Source organism: Polypterus senegalus, chromosome 18 (genome assembly GCF_016835505.1).
Source record: "Polypterus senegalus isolate Bchr_013 chromosome 18, ASM1683550v1, whole genome shotgun sequence".
NCBI classification, from domain to species: Eukaryota; Metazoa; Chordata; class Cladistia; order Polypteriformes; family Polypteridae; genus Polypterus; species Polypterus senegalus.
Genome location: NC_053171.1, coordinates 51,408,357 through 51,429,928, shown reverse-complemented (window position 1 = coordinate 51,429,928; position 21,572 = coordinate 51,408,357). Strand labels below are relative to the sequence as shown.

Below are 21,572 nucleotides of genomic sequence, written 5' to 3'. Positions count from 1 at the left end.
ATGAATATTCACAATTCAAATTCCTCCTTAGGAAACATCCCTAAAATGTTCAAAGTAGCTAGTACAACTGTACAATCACTTGTATGAAAATATACAAATCTGGGACCATACAGAATTTACATCATTCAGGAAGGAGGCACAAATTGACTCCCAGGGATGTACAAGTTTTTTTTCAAAATGTTCAATGTAACTCCAAGATAACAACTAAGAAACTGGTGAAGGAGTTGGAAGTATCAGGAACAAAAGTGTCATCACCCACCATTAAAAGAGCACTTCATCGTCATGGCCTGAAAGGTGGACACACAGGATGAAGTCATTAGTTCAAAATCAACATAAAGTACAGAGTGCAGTTGCTCACCAGGACAAAGACGTAGCCATCTGGAGGAATGTGTTCTCTGCTCAGATGAAACAAAATTTCAACTGTTTGCCGATTACGATCACCAGCATGTATGGAGCCTTGATCTAAAGAACATCATACTAATAGTGACGTACAGGGAAGGCAGCATCGGAGTTGTGAAGATGTTTTAATGGTAAACGGACTGATGCACTTCACAAAGTAGCTGGCATCATGAAGAAGGAGCATAATCTAGAGATTCTGAGGAAACACCTCAAGCCATCCGCTAGAAAGCTAACACTTGGGTGCAGGCGGGTCTTCCGACAGGACAGTCAATCCAAGCGGGTCTTCCAAAGTGGCTTGCAGACAACAATATGACAGTATTGGAGTGGCCATCACAAAACCCTGACCTGAATCCCATGGAAAATCTGTGGTTTGAACTGAAGAAGCAGGTCTGGGCAAGGAGACCCATGAACTTGACTCAATCAGTCAGAATTCCAGCAAAAAATATTGTAATAAAATGTGGAAGGTGGCTTTAAAATGTTTGTTTTGGATTACGCAATCTAAAGGCAACACCACCAAATAACAACAAGCAAAATATAAATAAGTCTGCCCTTAAGGTCATGTTAGGCCCCCCTAATAGTTTGACAAAATTAATCAATGGTACTTACTTATTTACTTAAATAATTATTAAGAAAAAAAAAAAGTTTTTGGCTGGAGTGACACGTGAGTGTGGGAAGGGGGGCTGAATTTGGGAAACACTTGCATTACTTTTTTTCACATATATCAGGGTGCACACCCAGGTGACCCTGATGGTAGGGCCACCATTCAGCTGCAAACAGAAAATTTAGCTTCCCACAAGATTCTACTAATGTTTACCTTTTGTCATCATTACTTGCTATATACTTTTCATAGACTTCACGGCCTTTTCAGGCACTTATCGTGAATAACATTTACAATAACAAGAGCGACACTCACTTATGTGAAAATATACTTTTTCCCTGTGCTCTGTCTCCTTAAATTGAGAGGAATGCATAGCAGCACCTCGCTAATTGTGAGAGGTTGAGACGTTAATTGCCAGCGCCTCGCCATTAAAAGACAATTAGATGTCCTGCTGAGCAAACCAAGGAGAACTACAAAACAAACAAGAGACTAGCAGTGATTTATTTAAACTTGGTATTGATCTTGTTCCACTGCAACAGCACTTCGACCATGAGGGTTGTCTTTTCTGAGTACCAAACTGCATAGTCTGGCCTTCATCTGTAGCCACTACAGTTCTCTCTCATGTACACTGCAACTGACCCATTACATTCAAAGTTACACCATCTGTCCCCCTTGTCTTGGATCAAAAATTCACTTCCACTTCTGTTCCTCTCTCTCTGCCTTTTTTGCTTCTAGCAAAGCAGCACCGTGTCTGGCACCACCAGCACTTGTACTTTATAGTGCTTTTTTAACTATTAAGCTTTGTATCATCCTAAAGCTTCGCTGAACATTCACTTTACGTTTCGCACCTGACTGTAGACATTATTATGTCTGCTTTTTCCTGTCTCTTCTTTAGTCATCCATCATCCGTCCACCCTAATGTTCTTTTTTTCTGGAAAGTCGTCAAATATCAAATCACATCACTCAAATCGTTTTTGAGATTTTGGGTTTTTAGTTTTCCTATGTACTATCCTGCCAAATTTCAACTTTTTAACTAAGCAGGAGAGAGTGAGTCAGTAAGTCAGTCTGTCCACTTTGCATTCTACCTATCTCTTTATATATTAATTATAGAACAAAGGATTTCTTCCATCCTCACATCAAAGATGACATTGGTTTGATCATGTGACAAGTTGTTTACCTTAAGCTTCTGACTTTCTTTCATTAACTGGTCCTAACTGTTAATTCTTCTCCATGTCTGTATAAGCTTAGTCTAGTCAGAGTGGCTCAAGTTATGAGTCAAGTCATAAGCTCAAGTCACATTTCACTTGCACTTTACCATAGATGTGTTGAATTAATACTTAAGGAATCTTTAACTGGGCGTCTTTAGAACATTTCTGGAAAAGAATTTCACCACACTACTTACAGTGACAATAATTTGTTTGCATCTGCCTAGTCTATTTTGAATGTTACACTGTTTTAATTAACAAAAAAATAATTTTTTTGGACTGAAGAAGGTAGTAATTCAAGCCAGCCTGTACTGTGCTGCTGTAAATGTGTGTGTACAAGCCAGCAGACATCTTTTATGCATTGAGCTAAATGCCTCATAGGGTTGTGGTCAGGCACAATTTTTGTAAGGCATGAACCGGTAACGGGCAGGAACCAGCCATGGACAGGACAGCAGGACAAACTCATGCACACATGCCATCCCTTATTCAAGTTTTTTGTTGACTTAATATGCATCTTGGTGATGTTGGAGGAAAGCAGAGCACACTGAGTCAACCCACACTGACAGGATACAGATAGTGACCAGGCCAAGAACCAGACTCTGGACCATAGTTTTATCCTTCACATGTCTTACATTCAAGCTACACGGTAACTGTCAATGTGTCACCATTTTGTCCACCAGTGGGTAACATGATTTTCTTAAATATTACAGAGAGCCTTTTTGCATGCATTGTGGTGTAGTGGTGAATGTTGTTGTTGTTGAAGGCTTTGGACTTTAGGTTGTGGGTTCAAATCCCCCTACTGACACTGTGTGACCCTGAGTAAGTCACTTGTGCTCCAATTGAAAAACCAAAAGAAATGTAACCAACTGTATCATAAATGCTATGTCACCTTGGATGAAGGCAGCGGCCAAATAAGTAAATGTTTGCAACTGATTTTTGGTTATAACTGCATTTCTTCCAGGGTTGTCAGAGCCTCATGGGAGTAATATACTGCCCAATGTGAACGTCATCCCTCCTGAGAAGGTATCTGCTAGCACAAGACGAAGATATGAGACTCAGGTAACTGTTTTCATTTCCTTCACAACCCATGACCAGCTCCTGATAGACATAAGCTGTAAAACACTCCAACTAGTGCTCAATAAATGTAGACAGTCTACACCCAGCCCAAGACTGGGTCAGACTTGATTAGATGCAAATAAACTAAAAAGTGTGACAATGATATCTGTCTGTGCATTTATAAACTACAAGTGTACAAGAGAATTACAGCATGGAAGCAACTGAACGCTGAAGCTACAGAGTAAATAGGCCTTCAACACTGGACTCGTGCAGACCAAACACTAAGTCCTAGTCCGTTTTATTTTAACAAATAAGGAGGAAGCTTGATCACACTGTGTTTAGGTCTGTCTTGAAATAAAACTGAGAATCTCTCAGCAGCATGCAAAAGAAAAGCAACAACTTTTTTGTAGGATTTCTAACACAGCCATGCCATTAACTAACACCATTTTCTGTCGGCCTATCCCAGGAGCGTCAGGTGCAGGAGCAGGACAGAATTAAGTTAATACATTAATTCTGCAGGACAGAGGGAGACTGAGTACTTAGCCCACAACAGGGCATGATCACATTTTTCTGTTGCTTGTTAAACTCAAACAGCACATTTATGAGCTATAACAGAATACCCTCACAGATCGAGGGAGAAGAAAACAATAACTGAGATAGGGCAGGGAACTGAACCCAGGTCTGTGGGCTTTGACACGGCAGTGCTAGCACCGTCATGACAACTTTACCCACATGTCTCAGTATAACTTAAGATTCTCCTACTTATTTAATCCATCTTGATTACAAGCTTTCTTATTTTAGGCAGTGTGGTGGTCGTGGTCTCCAGGACTCTGAACAAACAGGAATCCTATTATGTGATATCATCTACTGTTGAATTCTACTCTGTACTTGTAATGTTTCTATTGCACTATTGTATTGTATTGAGGAGTACTTGTGTTCTGTTCTGTGTATTGTATTGACCCCCCTTTTTCGACACCCACTGAATGCCCATCCTACCTAGAAAGGGGTCTTTTTTGAACGGCCTATCACAATATTTCTTCCATTTTTTCCCCTACAAGGACTTTTCTTGTCTTCTTGGAGAGTCAAGGCTGAGGAGCTGTCTAAAAATGTAGCCCATTGCTGCACTCCTTGTGTGATTTTGGGGTATACAAAAATAAATGGTGTTGTATTATTATCCATGAACTGCTATTAGAAACCATGGATGTGTTTGGTCAAGTGTGACTCTGAGACCACACCCACCAGGTGTGTACTGTGCATGACTGCTTTCTCCTTGGAGCCTCTTCAAGTAGTTTGTAGTTAAGCACATTATGACATAGGTAGGAAAAATATAGTGTTATTAAAACATGTCCTGCTGACTCCAGACTGATGCCCATCATCTCACTGCTCTGCTACTAAGCCACCTCCACACAGATGAGGTACTTACTGCAGATGAATTTGTCATATTGAGGAGGTCCACTTGTTAACATGTTGATATATGGGATGTGTTAGATGAACAGGATTTCATAATCGATGACCTGCTTATCTGAAGCTTTCTTTTTTATCTTCTACTTGTAGATTCAATCCAGATTGCAAAATCTGGCATCTCATTTACAAAACAACATTGAAGTTTTAGCGGTGAGTGCTTGCTTTTTTTTTTTTATATATAAATAAAGTCAAATAATTTGGTTGAGAAATTAAAGTCCTGTACTATACCCATAAAATGCTTTGGCCTGCCGTTCATCATATCAGGGGCATTTATAAGTAAAAAAAGGTTTACTTGAGAAAGTCCGGGGAAACTGAGGAGCCGATTTCTGATTACAGGGCACTTATTTAGATCTATTACTAACTTTCTGGCGTTTATTTATTTACTTAGTATGATAATTACATCGTGGATATTGAAATGCTCCTGCCTTTTATGATAATTATAAATGTTGGGGAGGTAAGGAAGAAAACTATTTGCCAAATTCCTGAAAAGTGCAATTAGAAACGAAAATGCTTTGAACAAATGTTACTAGACATTTTGCAGGAGAGCTATAAGCTCATCTAATTTTGAGGACTCCAGTTGTAGTAGAGTGTGAAGCACAGCAAAGAAATACATTCTAAGAATTCACCACAAAAGGCCAAGGGCAATGCCTTCCTGGCAGCCGTGGACAGGACACACACCTACACCAAAACAGCACATTTTTATATGCGTGTCAAACTCTGGTACACTCAAATGGTGGAGAGGGTGGGTTTCCCTGTGTGAAGCTGTGAGAGGGTGTAATGCAACAGTACTTCACCGATACACTAAGAGGCTGAAACTGGAAGAGCACACTGCTCAGGTAACTAACATGGCGAGAACATGCAGCAGGCAGAGTCCAGGTATGATAACTGAACCCATGTAACACTGCAACACCATAAAGTTACACTGAGCAATACTTACTAACCAAACGCATTCAGCAAACCTAGTGTTCTCAGATGTTTTTTGTTTTTGATCTTTTATTGAATTTATTAAAAACATAGAACATTCTATACACTCTCAATAAAGTCAGGACTGAGGGTGAAGGTCTTCATATTCTATATTACTAGCATTCTGTAACTTTTCTACAACTTCTACAACCAAGTATTTTCTTTTATTATTTTTTTTATTAAGAAGGCATTTCAACCAAACAGTCTCCTTGCATTCTCACAGACGCTTGGGCATAAAGATGTGTAATGTTGATCTGCAGCATCCACAATTTATTTCCTAGCTTTTATGCACAGCAGTGAAGCGCAGTCTGCATGACCAGTCACAGAGAGCCATGCATCATTTAACGGTAGTGAGCCCTTCACCGTGTGTGCCTCAGTGCAGGAGGGTATCTGATCAAAGCAGGTACACTCAGCTGAGACGCACTGCTAGCTTCAGCATATACATATGCATATTATATACTGTACTAAACAAAGACAGCAGGAAATGGGTAGGCTTGTGGTTTATTTGAAAGAAGGGTATATAAAAGTGCCACTGCTGCTTTGGATTGACTTGTGGGCTTATTACAACTTTGAAATATGGCAGTGTCCTGCCGACGGAACACCTTGTGCGGAAGTGGTTAAAAAGGTAAAACTGGGTCCTGAAGCCATAAAGGGTGAGAAACACTGGTTTAGTCAATGAGAAAGTCATAACATAAATGCCTAAATCCTTTTTCAGACGCTGCTTCCTGCAGCTCAGTGTCTCCCATGTTGGATTTATAATTAATGTGCCTCTTGAATGCATGAAGCACTTTGCACTTTTCTACATTAAACTCAATTTTTCAAGTGTTCATCCAGTTCTAAAGCTTCTCCAAGTCTTTCTGAGCTGTTTTTGCTGCCTCCTTAGGGTCTGCCATTCCTCCAATTTTAGTGTCATCTACAGATTTCACAAGCTTCCTAGCTACACCAAAATCAGTGTCATTTATACTGTATAAATCAGAAAAAAGTAGCAGTCCTTACCCGTACTCTTTATCTCTTGCCAATTAGTTTGGCAAGTCACATTTAAAACTCAAGTCACATTACATGATTTCTAGTTGTGGGGTACATCAGACTTCCTGACTGCCGTTTTTGATTGCACAGCCAGACAACATCAGTTTACATGGCTGATATTTGTGGGAACTGTCAAATTTAGCGACTGCATGCCAACCTTCAGCCATGCTCACCCTTTTTTGTGACAGCTAATAGCATGCTGCCTGACGGAGCTGATGCCGTGAGTTCAACAGCAATCTCAGCCCTTATTTTCATTCCGATTTTGATATTAAAAAACAAAACAAAAAAAAAAAAACCTTCCACTGAAAAAGTCTTTTTTTTTTTTTGTTGTGAGCACTGGGCACAACACAGCCAAGAACCATTTGTACCACTAATGACGCATACTGTGGCAGATACTTGAAACAAAAATGTTTTAATTGACGGAGTAAATTGGCACATTTTCACCAAATCCCCACCAAATAACTTAAGTGTATAAAGGGCACCTGCTGCAGGTCAGTCCATGCCTGAGCTTGAACCGAGACCCTTGTAACTTTCAGCCATTTTTTGAATCCCAAGCCTTCATTTATAACCTTCACAGCATTATTGCTGCTTTCCACACAATTCATTTTATTTTTTTAACTAAGAAAGAATAAAATAATGGCAGAACAGAGAGGAAATGCAGAGAGCCGCCAAGTCACTTAACATGCAGTAATTGTGTGATTTGCCACTTCCCATGAAGGCCGGTTTATGTTTCAGACAAAAAGGAAGGAAGTTTTTGCATGGTTTCTGAGCTGCTGATTCGCTGTCTTTTTAAATAGGAAAGACAATAAGCTGCCTGTTCTACTTGGCTATTTTTGCCTGACTAAATGTGTTTAGCTTGGCAATCCTTTCTTTGTTTACGGAACAAATTACAGCTCAGCGACGAATAAAATGTGGAATCTAATTGTTATCATGACAGTCACAGAATGATGTGCTGAAGAATGAGTGTTTCCACAGTCTGTGCCATTTTTCCACTGCAAGAGTATTTTATGGATTTTGGAAATCAACCGAAGAGCAGTTTTTGGCATCTTCAAGCTGAGTAGACTCATTGACTCTGAAATGATTAATGGAGGCTCTTCTGATCAAACAGCCAGTCGAATTGCTGCTTGCTTACTTTTAAATGTTATTTGATTTTGTGCATGGCACAGCTTTTATGACTCTCTGTCTTACCGTGATACAGAAGTAACACCTGAGCACCTTCACTTACTGTGCAAACCCTGAACAGCTGAACTACACCTCACTCCACAGTCCAGAGGTTTTGATGAAAAGAGTCTGTGTGCCCAGCCATGCAGTGTCCTGGTGGAGGCAAGGCTTTTGTGCTCGACCCCTGCCAACAGTACCACCATGGCATTAAGTTGGACTTTCATTTACATAATGCATGTCACAAAGTGCCCTTCACTTTACAGAAGAAAACCACCAGTGAACCTCAATGTGAAATGTGTGTCTTAATTAATTAAAGGGGAAAATGTGTGCGGGACTTGATTCACTAAGTACCTCTCTGTTGTCACTTTGCAGGTTGATTTGCCAAAGGAATTGTTAATAAACTTCTTTTCTCTTGAGGTAAGATATTATTTTGCTCAAAGCTAATGTATACATTCATTAAATTCAATGATATGATAAAAAGTGTACACAGTCGCCCGGTTTACCACAATGCTGAATTTGTGCACAGTCCCCTATATTTCGATTTGTATTTTTGTACATCCATGCAGTGTACAGCAGCAATCAAGAAATCTAACGGGCTGTTAGGTTGTATAGTGACTTGATGCATGAAGTGTAACTCAAGGGAGGGGATGCTAGGAAGGCTACACTTTGGGTCTTCATATTACTACAAAGACACAGCAGCACCAGAGAAAGTCCAGAGGAGAGCAAGCAGGCTGATCAGGACTGAGCGGTCTGAGCCGTGAGGGCCAATGGAGGAGTTGAACCCCTCAGTTTAGGCAAACGGAGATTAAGAGGTAGCGTGACTGAACAATTTAAAGTTATGAAAGAGATTGTAAACCCCAGATGTTACTTTAAAGTAAACTCTGCCAAAAGAACACTGGGACACAGTTAGAAACGTATTGAGGGCACAACTGGTAACCAGTTCTTCACACAAAGAGAGCCACAGACGGATGGACTAAGTGACCATGTGCTTTGTTGGACTGCAGAACTTTAGGGGTCTAGAGATCTCAACTTCAGGTTATTTTGGACCATCAAGGTGAACAGAATGGTTGAGCTTATTGGGCTGAATGGTCTAATTCTAATGTTCAGAAGTCTTCTGCCAGTGTTGAAGTCAATGTGGCCAATTCACTGAATAACAAAATGGGGCAAATAAGAAAAGCAGTGGACAAATTAACTTGAGGTAGCCATTTATTTGGTAATGGCATGCTTTCCAAGTTCTATCCCAGCAGTCCCTGCCACAAGCAAGTACAGAGTGGATACCAGTCCAGTGTACACATCCAGAGGGCCAATTTAGACATGCCAGGTATCTTAAAAAGCAGCAGGCACTTCAATGGTGGAAGGAATCTCAAGTGTCCACAGGGAATGTGCAAAACCACACCAAGAGTAATCAGAACAGGGTTAGAACTGAAGTTTCTGGAGTGTGTATATGTATTACCTACACACACACACACACACACACACACTGACTAGCTCACTCACTCATCAACACAAGCACTATTTCCTAATTAGTGACAATATTTCAGGATTGTACTTCTAAGGCACTATGCATCTGCTAAGAAAAATATTTCACTATGTCAATATACAGTATACCCCAAAATCGTAAAAATGCTTTGACAGATTTTGGTTGAGATTTAGTGATGTTATAGAAAAGAGAAAATTAACTGGCATATGTTTTTGTTTGTCGATATTTAGTAATGTGTTCTGCCCCATTGAAAAGGGGCTTTACACAAATGAGGGACACAACAGGCAAACAGTACCACTAACAAATAGGGTGGACAGATTAGTGAAGAAAACGGGTAACCTGGTCGGGAAAAATGAGATGGGATCACATTAGATATGGGCAGCCAGGTGTGAAATGGGAGTTTGGCGAAGGTCAATGGTTAGGACGTGCGCCATAAACCCTGAGTGCAGGTGTCAACAGAAGGGAGCGAGAGGAGCAGAGGCAGACGTGGTGCCCTCCACTCCAAGACAAACCTGGACTGATGCAGTGGCATGGGGGTTCTACATTACATACATGATCAATAGCGGTAGGCCCCTCATCTTTTTGTTCATCATATACAAAATAGCCCTTGATTAATGTAATACCATTACCATATATACAGTACTTGCGTTTAAGTTCTCCTGCAGATAAGTTGGTTTTACAGTATAATTTGTGGTATTTTATAATGTCGGTCGTATAAGTCGAATGCAGAAAACTGACGCTATTGGTCCTAGGGATTATGATATGCTAACACCCACCTGAGAGAGAAACCACGGAGCACACAGCCTTTTTTTTACTATGTGGGTGCAGCAATGCGCTGTATCACCGTGTGCTCCTAACCTCTCTGTCTCTCTCTATTGTGCCTATGTGACCACACGGTAATATCCAAACTATTTTGAAGCGACGTTTGCACTGATTTGTGTTTTTTGTATCACACACCCTCATACACCTTTATTATAAGAGCATCCCATATCTACGATGGACCGTTCGATCAGAAGAAAATATGAAACTGGTTTTAAATTAAAAGTCATTGAAGTAGTGAAAGAAATTCGTAACTGCGCTGCTGCAACAAAATTTGATGCGTCTGAGAAACTGATGGGAGATTGGAGGAGGCAAGAAGATGTAAAAATAAAAAAAAGTGTTGTATTTTCGAACAGGTGTATAAGTCGGGTCTGATTTTATAATTGATTTTTTTCGGGTTTCAAGACCCGACTTATGTATGAGTATATACGGTATATGAATGTCTACCTAAAGAGAATCCTACAGTTTTATATACATGTTAGGCCACGTGCAACTATCAGAGAGAGCACCATGACCCCGATACCTGCAAACCCTACACATGCCCTTGAATTGACTGCACAACTTTAAACTGAATGGGCCCTCCACCTGCTGCTCCTTTTTAATATACATTTGTGTCTGTGGACTTTGGAAGGGGACCCCCACTCTGCCCTCCAAAGGTGTTTACATTTACATGCGTGCATCTGCTTACTTTGAGGGGGAGGGATGCCCCACTGCCCCTTCCTATCTCACATATACACTCACAACTGTCGAAAAACACCAAAAGAAATGCTAGAGTCAATGACATAAATAAATGAAAATCGTAAACATCTATTAATAATAATCATACATCTCCAATTTCACACTGTTCTTACTGATTATCTGCTTCAGTTCAAAAGGATACACTTTCCTGTTAAATTGTATTCTGCAAAGACTATCAGAAAAAAAAAGCCAAGTCACTAGCTGAAATTGATCAAATGCAGGAATGTTTCCTCATGGACAGTTGTGTATACTATGTTCAAGAGCAAACTGCTCTGGTGATCTCATAATATTATTATTACTGGGTATTTTACTGACACCCTTATCCAGGGCGACTTACAACATTCAAGACACAGTTGGGTCCATTTCTTTTGTTTTTCCAGGTGAAGCCCAGGCAGGTGAAGTGTCAGTAACACAATATAAATCCACAGTCTCAGGGTTTGGTCCAAAGCCACATTGCACACCAATAATTTTAGCCCTTAAACCTACAAATATTGTACACTGAGAAGCGTGCATTTAGTTACACAATAACTGATAACTCTAATTAACCAAGGGCACTGTAACTGGCACCCACTGTCTTATAAAATATTCCAGAGTAAGCAGAGTAACACAACTAATAAAAATAACCACTGCTCTGTTTAGTTAACAGTCTTATTCAGTTTAGGGTCATGGGGGGCTGCAGCCTATTCTTGTAGCACATAGCAAACCTCTGGACATCATGCATGTACACTGCAAGGCTGCCCAGAGCAAAAATGAATTAAATCAAACCCATAATTCTTGCAAACAATGCAACTAACAGGTCATGCAATGCTTTTATATTGGGGCACTTCAAACATCCACCTGACAAATGAGTTATGGCCTTATCAGTTTGTGAAGTACAACGCCTGACTTTGTAAACACAATGAAACGGAAATCTGTAAGCACCGTATCACAACAGCCACAGACGTGAGATCCAGTCCTCCGCCAGCCAACCACAGATCACCCACATGAGCAAACTGCAAGCTACCATTGAGTCGACAGAACACTCGAGACTGTCGATGAAAACGGAAAGACAAACACTGAGAAGAGCCACAGAAAGGAAATTAAAATGACTCAACGCCCCGTGCACTCAGCACCCTCTATGAAGCCATTTTCATCACCAACCCCAGAGGGCACAGGGCAGAGATCACCCTTGAACACTGAGCCAGACACACACACAGATATCACGGTCCAGTGTGGCCACTCCAATTCATCATCGTCAAACATGCTGTCAGATAGAACATGCAAAAACCACGCAGGTTTCCTTAGCGTGAGGCCACAGCCTCAGCACCGCGCCGCCAAACAAATCATTTTAAAACATTAACATGTAGGGGGCGGCTGCCCGTTTGCGCAGGTACGCCATCCAGCCTTTCAAATACAACGTGAATGCACATAAAATACAACAGAGGTTGTTTAACTGTAAAGTCTCTAAAGCTGCAGTACCTTCACATATGACTTGAAGCATTTTGAACCTTCGTCAAGGCCAAGCTGCTAAGTCCGCCGTTGCCTCTGCCGTCGGAGCTCCAGTGCTGTACCGTTGATGCTGGCCGTCATCGTCGTGTCTCCATGTTTTACATTTACAAACACGTTTAAAGACATTCAGTTTTTGTGGTCATAAGCGTATTCCAAACGTTCTTCCCCGTTTTGTTAAAGCCTTTCGAAGAGAGCGGGTTTTTTCGGTCACGTGATTCTCGTGAGATTTGTCACTTGCCTGTCCTTCCGCTTCGCCGGCAGAGGCTCCCGAACACACCGCGCGCTCCGCCGGCACCGGCGGATCGTTCGGATATTCTGCTAACATTTATACGGCACAGCAAACATACGACGTTAAAGGCAAACTACGGATAGACACACGTGGTCATGTCTTAGCATAGATAATACGTTGTCATTTTCTTTCAAGTGTTTATTCAACTGTTTAATTTGTATGACAGTATTATTTCAATAACGCAAGCCTTACTCGCGACTCGCACAGCGCGCTGGCCTCTGACAGGTGACAGCGATCAACTATTCACATCACATATACAAGCAATCTCAACCATACTGACGGGTTTTTAGATGGGCATATGGATACCGATCGAACTGACTGCTTGTGGTTCTTGAAGGATTCTTCTCTTTGGACACCACCGTCGATCTTAGGATGCAAAAGCCCAGCGAATAAGCGGATCACAAAATGAAAAACACATCTTCAAGAGTTCAATGTTTGCCTCCTATTCATACAGTTAAAGCGTTTGGTTGCCAGCCGCGATTGGTTGTTTGTCGTCTCTCGCACATGACCCTAACTTGGATAAACTCGGTAACGAAAGTAGATGATCGATTACTTGGCATATACACCAGTGCTTTCCAAATGGAATAGACATGTCGTTGGTTTCAGCAGGAAACAGCAGCAGTCCTGCGCGGTGTCGTCAGAAGGTTTTGAAACACTACAGTTAAGCCCCTGATCTTTTTGGCTGTCATATGAATTGTTCATTGCGGCAAGCCCCTGATAGTTTTGTCTGATATGTAATTTCTAGCCTCTGATTCACCTTTATGAAATTCAGTTACGTTGCGGGAAACCCCACGGTGGAAATCACAACAAAACCCACCACTACCACCACCACCACCATTTGTAATTCCTGCACGCCTCAGAACGCGTGTGAAATTCAACGATGGGCTAAGACCTTGTTACCTGCACCACTCCCTAATGTAATAACCGGAACTGGACAGCTTGGAGTAGATGCCCACTGTCTCACAACAGAGTTCGGTAAAACCACCTTCGTTTATCACATAATCTGAAAAATGTGTGCACCTAAATAATCGTATACAATAAATACATTTCCAATACTATTTTTATTAATAAGAACGAGGGGCTCCTTATATCAATAGGGGTCTCTTTAAATAAATTGAACTAAACAAATCATTGACTACTTAGTGAACACACACTTTACTAAGAATCAACTATTACAACCAAATCAGTACTTCCACACTCACAAATAAAAAATGTAACATCAACCCTTAATTTCCCATTCACACAACAACTTTCCCCCATAGGCATTCCAGACCCCACCTTTTAATCATCCGCTCCTGAAAATAAAACGCCACACTCTCTCATACAAACACACACCAGTTAAAACCCAACTTCTATTCTTCAGTTAATGCTGCCCCCCCCCACCCGCATAGAATCTTAAAGTCCATCCTTAAAACTTTTGCTTCACTTAAGACACGCCACGAGTGTACCCAACTTAGTTCAAAGTAAGTTAAAAGGATCAGTCCCAAAATCTCTGAGTGTCTCAGCCTCAGATTCACATAATGAGTCCCAACCTCAATGTTTGTGACGCCCACCTTACATATTCACCTTCAAGATCGGGCATCATCTCCACATAGTCAATCAGTTTATCAGCCAAAGAGTTCATTTCAATACCACTGGGCTGGGTGGGCAGCGTCAGGTACCCTGGAGTTCATATCTCTGAAGACCTAACAGAGCCTCAGCATATCCAAACTTGGGTCACAGAGGTGAGGCAGTGCAGAGAAATTTGGGATCTCCTCAGATACCCCGTAATATTTCTACACAGGCACTGATAGAACGCATCACATATGGGGTTGGCAGCTGCTCTGCCCAGGATTGCAAAGTCCTGCAAAAGAAGTACAAGCAACGCAGCAAAGGGCACCATAAAGATCTGCTCTCCCCTCACCTCTCCCAAGTGGCATAGGGCCTGAGCAACCAAAATCACCAAGGACTCGTCCCACCACAATGATGGACTCGTCCCACCACAGTGAAATCAGGCAAACGACTCTGCAGTGTTATGGCCAAAATAGAGAGGCTTGGGAGAAACTCCTGTCCTTAGGCTGTAAGGCTTCTTGATCAGGCCATGGTCCTCTGCAGCATCTTGGGAGAGCTACACTGGTCTTATTGACCATACTCCTGCCTTTTATTGAGTTTTAGTGGATTACTTAAATGCTTTAAAAAATCACTTCAGATTTTTTGTTCAGTGTCTCCTGACTCATCAGTATAAGAAAACATCCACATATGAGGTCTGGTCATGCAAGATTTTGACCCTTTTTTGAGTCGCCCCCTATTTTTGATCCTCTAGTCTTTAAAAAAAAAAAACAATTTAATTTTGGACTATTTGTGGACCACCCTTACAAAAAAGAAATAAACCAGTAGGTGTCTTCAGCATAAAACCATCAGAAGTACTTGAAGTTGTGCCTGCCACATCAACCGCCCCCAGTGGTTTCATCCCTTAATGAAGGGGGTCAAAGTTACACCTTTTCACAAAAAATTTGGAATTTGTAACACACAGGCATAAGGAATGTCGTTTCTTTTTGTTATTTTGAAGTTGTTGATCACGTATGTGATAGTATTTTTTAATATTTCCTGGTGGTCTTAGCTCCCAGAAGGTTCAAATTGACAAATTTGAAACATAAGAGGGTGGGATATCTTTTTAGACAATTTCAGAGTCAGTGATTATCTATCTATATATCGATGTCTTTGTCTTTTATATCCGTCCCCGCTTGGACCTGTTAGGTTTTCAATTCCAATTGGTCCGGGCTGATTATAACTTTCCTTATTTTCCGAATTTACACTTATATTGTTATTGTTCTTTTTTGAATTCTTTGCTCTCCAATGCTTTTGGGCCTCTTTTCTACGTGCTGCCCTTTCTTCTTCGCTTAGTCGTCGATGTTTCATCTAGAACAGTGTTTCCCAAACTCGGTCCTGGGGACCCCCTGTGGCTGCAGGTTTTTGTTCCAACAGGCTTCTGTTTTTAATTGGACTCCTGGGCTAAATTGATAGTGAATTGATATTTCCCAAGTTCTGTGTTTAGGGAACAATATAGAAATTAGAAAATTAAGTTTGCCAAAAAATAAAATATTAAAATGTACCAATCAATTATATAGGAATAATGTATTTTTTTTCTTTTTAACAGTATTTTCTTCTTGATTTTTCATTCCACTTTTCTAGGTGTTCTAATTGTTTAATTAATCCATTATTTACTTACTTACTATTAGTGGGTCTGACTCTAAAGTAGTTGCAATTTTTGATTATTCAGTGTTGTTTGCCTGGGTGTCTGATCAGCTCATTTTAAATGATCATTATTAAGATACAACGAAGGGGGAAAAACTGCACAGAGGAAGGGCAAAATATAATGAAATCAACAAAAGAGAGTTAAGTATTTAAATGTGTAGCAAAAGCAGAAATATTTCTAAATGTCTTATAAATGTAAAAATCATGTTGCTGTGCTTTTCTGAACGTCAAATAAAAGAAAAAAAAATACCAGCTAATTAAATGAAATCACTGTTATCAGGTGTTGTTACTGATTAGGAATCTGGTTGGAACAAAAACCTGCAGCTACAGGGGGTCCCCAGGACTGAGTTTGGGAAACACTGATCTAGAACATATAAAATTATTGTCCAGAAAAGGACTACATCAAAGGAAATAAATAGATTGTATGTCTTTTATAAAAATGAGGAAAACGTAAAAATTTATAAGAGCCGAGAGCACAGGAATTGTGTCTGACAATAGCATTCACACAAAGGAGAGATGAGTGGACCGTGGACCTGGTTAAGTCTCCTGGCACAAAGCCTCATCTCGCAGGACTTCAAATTATCTTTCTGAAGAAGTCTTCTCTCATCCCAGGATTTTTTTATATAATATATATCGAGAGGGTCAAGAGCTTCGCAGTTTCGGGCAGCGTCCTCTCTTCTCGCACTGTTTGTGACACTTCGAGTCCCCTTCAGCTCCTGGGAGAGTTGAAATATTTCCAAATGAGTGTGATCGGTGCCATCGAAGCAAAACTCTCTTTGTAAATTGCGCTGCACGACTACTTACTGTCCCTTAAGGTGAGTTCAGGTCACTAAAACCCCGCAACATTCAAAGTTGCTTTTGTGATGAATTCTTTTAAGACGATGGAGGGTTTACATCTAAGGAGATGTACCAACCTCTTCATGTTAAGTTTTGGACTTGGGAATTGTTTGGACCTTCTGCCCGTTAAGCACGGAAGGGCAGCATCCACATTTCTCAGAATAATTTTTCTCTTAAATCACAGGCACATAGTGCAAGGTTGTCAGGCAAAAATTTGCAGGATCGCATGTAAAATGTAATTTCAATACCACAGCGGTTGTGTAGCGCCTTTCACAAGGGATCTGCTACCGAGAGATGATCCAGATACATTTAAGCTACTGTTAGTGCTACTTACCTGTTGTGTTATAGCGCCTTTAAAATGTACTTTACCCGAAAGCACTCCAGTACTGCTCAATGTAAGTTTACTTCGTACATGTTAATGTTTTACTGTTTAATAATTTATATACTACATTTTATTTTTTTCCCTTGCACTCAGTGAGGTAATCAGGTAGTGTATATACAGTGCATCCGGAAAGTATTCACAGCGCATCACTTTTTCCACATGTTGTTATGTTACAGCCTTATTCCAAAATGGATTAAATTCATTTTTTTCCTCAGAATTCTACACACAACACCCCATAATGACAACATGAAAAAAGTTTACTTGAGGTTTTTGCAAATTTATTAAAAATAAAAAAACTGAGAAATACAATATATACATATTGTAAAAGAGACACAAGAGTACAAGATTCAAGATTAAGGGTTGGGGAATCTGTCCCCGTATACTGTAGATGAATAAAGTTTGTAACGGTCAGTTCATAAATGGTGCAACACAGACATTGACTACTCAGCTATTTGTGATGGTTCTGATCTAGCCATCTGAGGACCTCCACCAGAGAGTGCAAAATAAGAAGTTTCTATTACAATCAAAAATATTTAGACTTCAATCATTTAAATTGCAAACACATTTTTATATGTCAAATACGACACAAGTAATCTTCTTTATTATGTACTTCTACTTCATTAAGTAAATCATTATGTTTTTTACGAACAGCCGGAATGAGGGCAGCTTATGTTAGTTCAACCTTTTTGTTAAAGTGATTGATAGATTTAAAATTCCCTAGAGGCATATGTGTGTCATAATTTAATGCCTTACGTGCTATGATGTTATGTTTCCACTGCATTTTACCCCCTGTATATTGCTGTTTTATTTTTAAGCTGTTCTTTTTAGTTCTGCTTCTCACTTTCCTCTCTTTATCATAATTGGAGCGAGTGGTGAAGCAGCTGGATGCTTCACTGCACGTTGGTCGTGCCTAACTGTGTTGGTGACAAATAAAGGAGCCCTGAATCATATTTACTGCATTATGCTGAGTGAGGGGCTTAGCAGGTGTTTCACTGCAGAAAGGCGCCAGGTTGCTTTAAAATTTATTTACATGTGTTTTTGTTGCTTTGTGGGTACCACGGGGGGTTTTGGGGTCCACAGAAACACCACTTACCTCAGAGCTCAAGGAGACATGGAAGGGGGAAGGGGAGTGGTGGCCCAATCAGTTGTCTGTCATCCAGCCTTTGCCGAGATCGTTTTAGAAGAAGTGGGCTGAGCGCCACACACTGAGCTGCACAGATTCAGACCACACGGGCGCCACTGCTGTTTCGACCCCGATTGTTCTTACAAGATGTAAATGACACGTGGTGGGCTTTGTATCAGTAAAGCTGGAGCAGCACTGGCAGATAAACTGCCGTGCTGTGTAAGGAGCCTGCATCTAAAGTGGAGGTCATCCAGGCCTGCTGTGGTGTTCATTCCAACCGACATCTTGAGAGGAAGCCCACCTGTGTGCAGCCCACCTGTCCTTCTATATGAGCCAGTTACACAGAACAGTGAAGCAGTCAGTCGTTTGGCGCATGTTTCAAGTGCTAACCTGTCCGTCTCTCTCTGTGTGTTTCAGTTTGATGGAGATGATCAGTTATTCCACGCAAGTGTTAAAAATCTGCTGTCTCGACTGCCAAAGCAACGGTACTTAAAAACCATTTGTGATGAAATTTACGATTTCAAAATGGTGAAAAGGTAAGCCATCAGACTGTGGAGGTGATTAATAGTTATAGAATTATTAATATGATGCTTCTGCTGTGCCAAATGCCAGGCGGTCTGGTTTTGTTATGCCAATAGAACTTTTTTTGGCTTTTCCAGTCTTGGCACAACCTGTTAATTTTTTTTAGCAATTATTAAAATCCATTAAATTGAAAGAAAATGTTGAGGTTGGAAAGGCATTAGAGATGTCACAATACCAGAATTTTTGTCTTCAACACCAATGCCAGTGAAATTTCGTGATACTCGACATCACAAAGAGAAATCCAAAAAAGTGGCAATAATGAAAGTGTGTGTGTGTTTGGCCTTTTTTAAAATAATAGTAATAAGCCCAATTCCTGCAATCACAAACTGAAATTCTCCTGCTTAGAATGCCAAGCGTTTCCAGACATGACTTCTAATGTTCACACCATGTTGCATTCATCACCAACCGTGAGCCATTTTCATATGTAATGTTTGCTGACGTTCTCTCGCGTATTATTGTTACTTTGCGGAGTCACATACAAGTTCAGTATCGATTCTCATTTGGAGCTAACAATTCTCTAAAAAGAGCTGGCACTGTTATGTTTACTGAATTCTGGTACTAATTTAGTGTGCAAGTGTTGGTTCTTGTGACATTCCTAATGGCCATTTTGTAAAGATAAAGCCGACAATCAGTATGTTTGACATTTGCACTTTGACTCGTTTTAACACCCCAATGATAGCAGGCCAGCAGGTCTGGATTGGGTATCTGCTTTATCTCTGCTGCTTCATGAGTTGCCGCAGGAGATTCAATGGCACCGTTTGTACTTGTGATGTTCAGTGGTCTAGGTCGAGATCACAACAGCCTCAGTCATGAACACGACCCCATCCAAAAAGCCGTCTTCTGCCTCCTAGACTCCTTGTATTTCAGTACAGCAGTGGAGCACTGAAGATGTTTCAGCAGGTTGACGCTGTACTTGTTGTCCCTTTTGTCCCCTACAGAGTGGCAGTCCTGGTGTTATACAGCTACAAAGAAGACTACTACAAGATCCTTTTCTAATGGCCTCTGTGTGGCGGTTATGCAAACTAGGGATTCTGCTCCCATTTCAGAAACATTCTAAGAAGTTCTGTAAAAATGTAAAGACAATGGGAAACAGTTCAAGGAGTGTAAAGTGAGTGTTGAGCACTAAGGCCCGGCCAGGGTCCAAGTGCACATCCTTCTTCAAGAGCTCTGACATACTGTAAGTGTTATAAATCAGTCTTACTGTAATATTTTTATATGACTCATGCCAGTCATTAATCTCTCGAAGGAGAGACAAAGATGTCCTGATGAAGGAAGTGTTTTTTTTTTTAAATAAATACATTTAAAACAAACATTTGTCATTATTTAATAGGAAATGTATTTATTAATTGTTTGAATGGAACATGTTTCTATTAACCGGTTGAGAATTGAGGCATGGGGATGTCGTGATGGTCGGTTGCACGCATTACTTTAGAAAACTGGCACCGTTAAGTGAATCTGGAGGCATAACAGAGAAGTCGTCAAAAGTACAGGGGGCAGTTTGAGCAGAAAGGTGACGTAGTGATAATGCTGAAACTGTGTGTGCGCCCTGCGCCGTTCACAGCTGGATACTCATCCCAGGCTTAAACCAAAAGGGCCTGACCAGAAGAGCGTTCAGGACTAAGAGGGCATGAAACCCGTGCTGACGTCAAAGCAGTCAGGGCACACAAGTGAACATGAGCCCAGTATACGGTTGTGATGAAAAAAATAAAAAGGGCCAAATAATACCAGTATCCTGGTCATTTCAGTGCCAGAAGTAAACGGTCGTTTTTTAACACCATGCGCCAAAGTAATTTCTTATGATTCACCCCCAAGAGCACTGGGATGCAAAATACATATTGCGTCTTATCTCGTTTCACCTAGGGGGACCAATTCGCCAAAGGGGTTTGAATAATATATATATATATATATATACTGCGGTGGGTTGGCACCCTGCCCAGGATTGGTTCCTGCCTTGTGCCCTGTGTTGGCTGGGATTGGCTCCAGCAGACCCCCGTGACCCTGTATTCGGATTCAGCGGGTTAGAAAATGGATGGATGGATATATATATATATATATATATATATATATATATATATATATATATACACACACTCAAAAAATTAAAGGAACCATTTTTAATGAGATTATATCATCAAGTCAATGAAACTTCTGGGCTATTGATCTGGTCAGTTAAGTAGCAGAGGGGGTTTTAAATCAGTTGCTTTGGTGTTAATGAAATTAACAACAGATGCACTAGAGGGGCAACAATGAGATGACCCCCAAAACAGGAATTGTTTAACAGGTGGAGGGAGGCCACTGACATTTTTGCCTCCTCATCTGCTTTGTCACTAGTTTTGCATTTGGCTATGGTCAGTGTCACTACTGGTACCATGAGGTGATACCTGGACCCTACAGAGGTTGCACAGGTAGTCCAACTTCTCCAGGATGGCACATCAATACGTGTGTTTTCAAAGTGCTCTTTAATTTGTTTGAGCAGTTATTAGTGTGTGTGTGTATATATATATATATATATATATATATATATATATATATATATATACACTAATATCTATACTAATAAAAGGCAAAGCCCTCACTGACTCATTCATCACTAATTCTCCAACTTCCTGTGTGGGTAGAAGGCTGAAATTTGGCGGGGTCTTTCCTTACAGGTTACTTACAAAAGTTAAGCAGGTTTCATTTCGAAATTTTACGTGTAACGGTCATAACTGAATCCTACTTACGTACA

General features: G+C 40.6%; 1 protein-coding gene across 1 annotated transcript in view; it reads left to right on the top strand.

The window, feature by feature from the left end:
- eif2ak4 (eukaryotic translation initiation factor 2 alpha kinase 4) overlaps positions 1–20,134 on the top strand; it is a 173,704-nt gene extending 153,570 nt beyond the window's left edge. Inside the window, exons 35-39 of the mRNA XM_039742281.1 lie at positions 3,164–3,261; positions 4,813–4,872; positions 8,245–8,289; positions 18,680–18,798; positions 19,783–20,134. Coding sequence (XP_039598215.1) covers positions 3,164–3,261; positions 4,813–4,872; positions 8,245–8,289; positions 18,680–18,798; positions 19,783–19,840 — 380 coding nt within the window. The 3' untranslated portion in view covers positions 19,841–20,134. The remainder of the gene's footprint in view (positions 1–3,163; positions 3,262–4,812; positions 4,873–8,244; positions 8,290–18,679; positions 18,799–19,782) is intronic.
- The last annotated feature ends 1,438 nt before the right edge of the window (positions 20,135–21,572 follow it).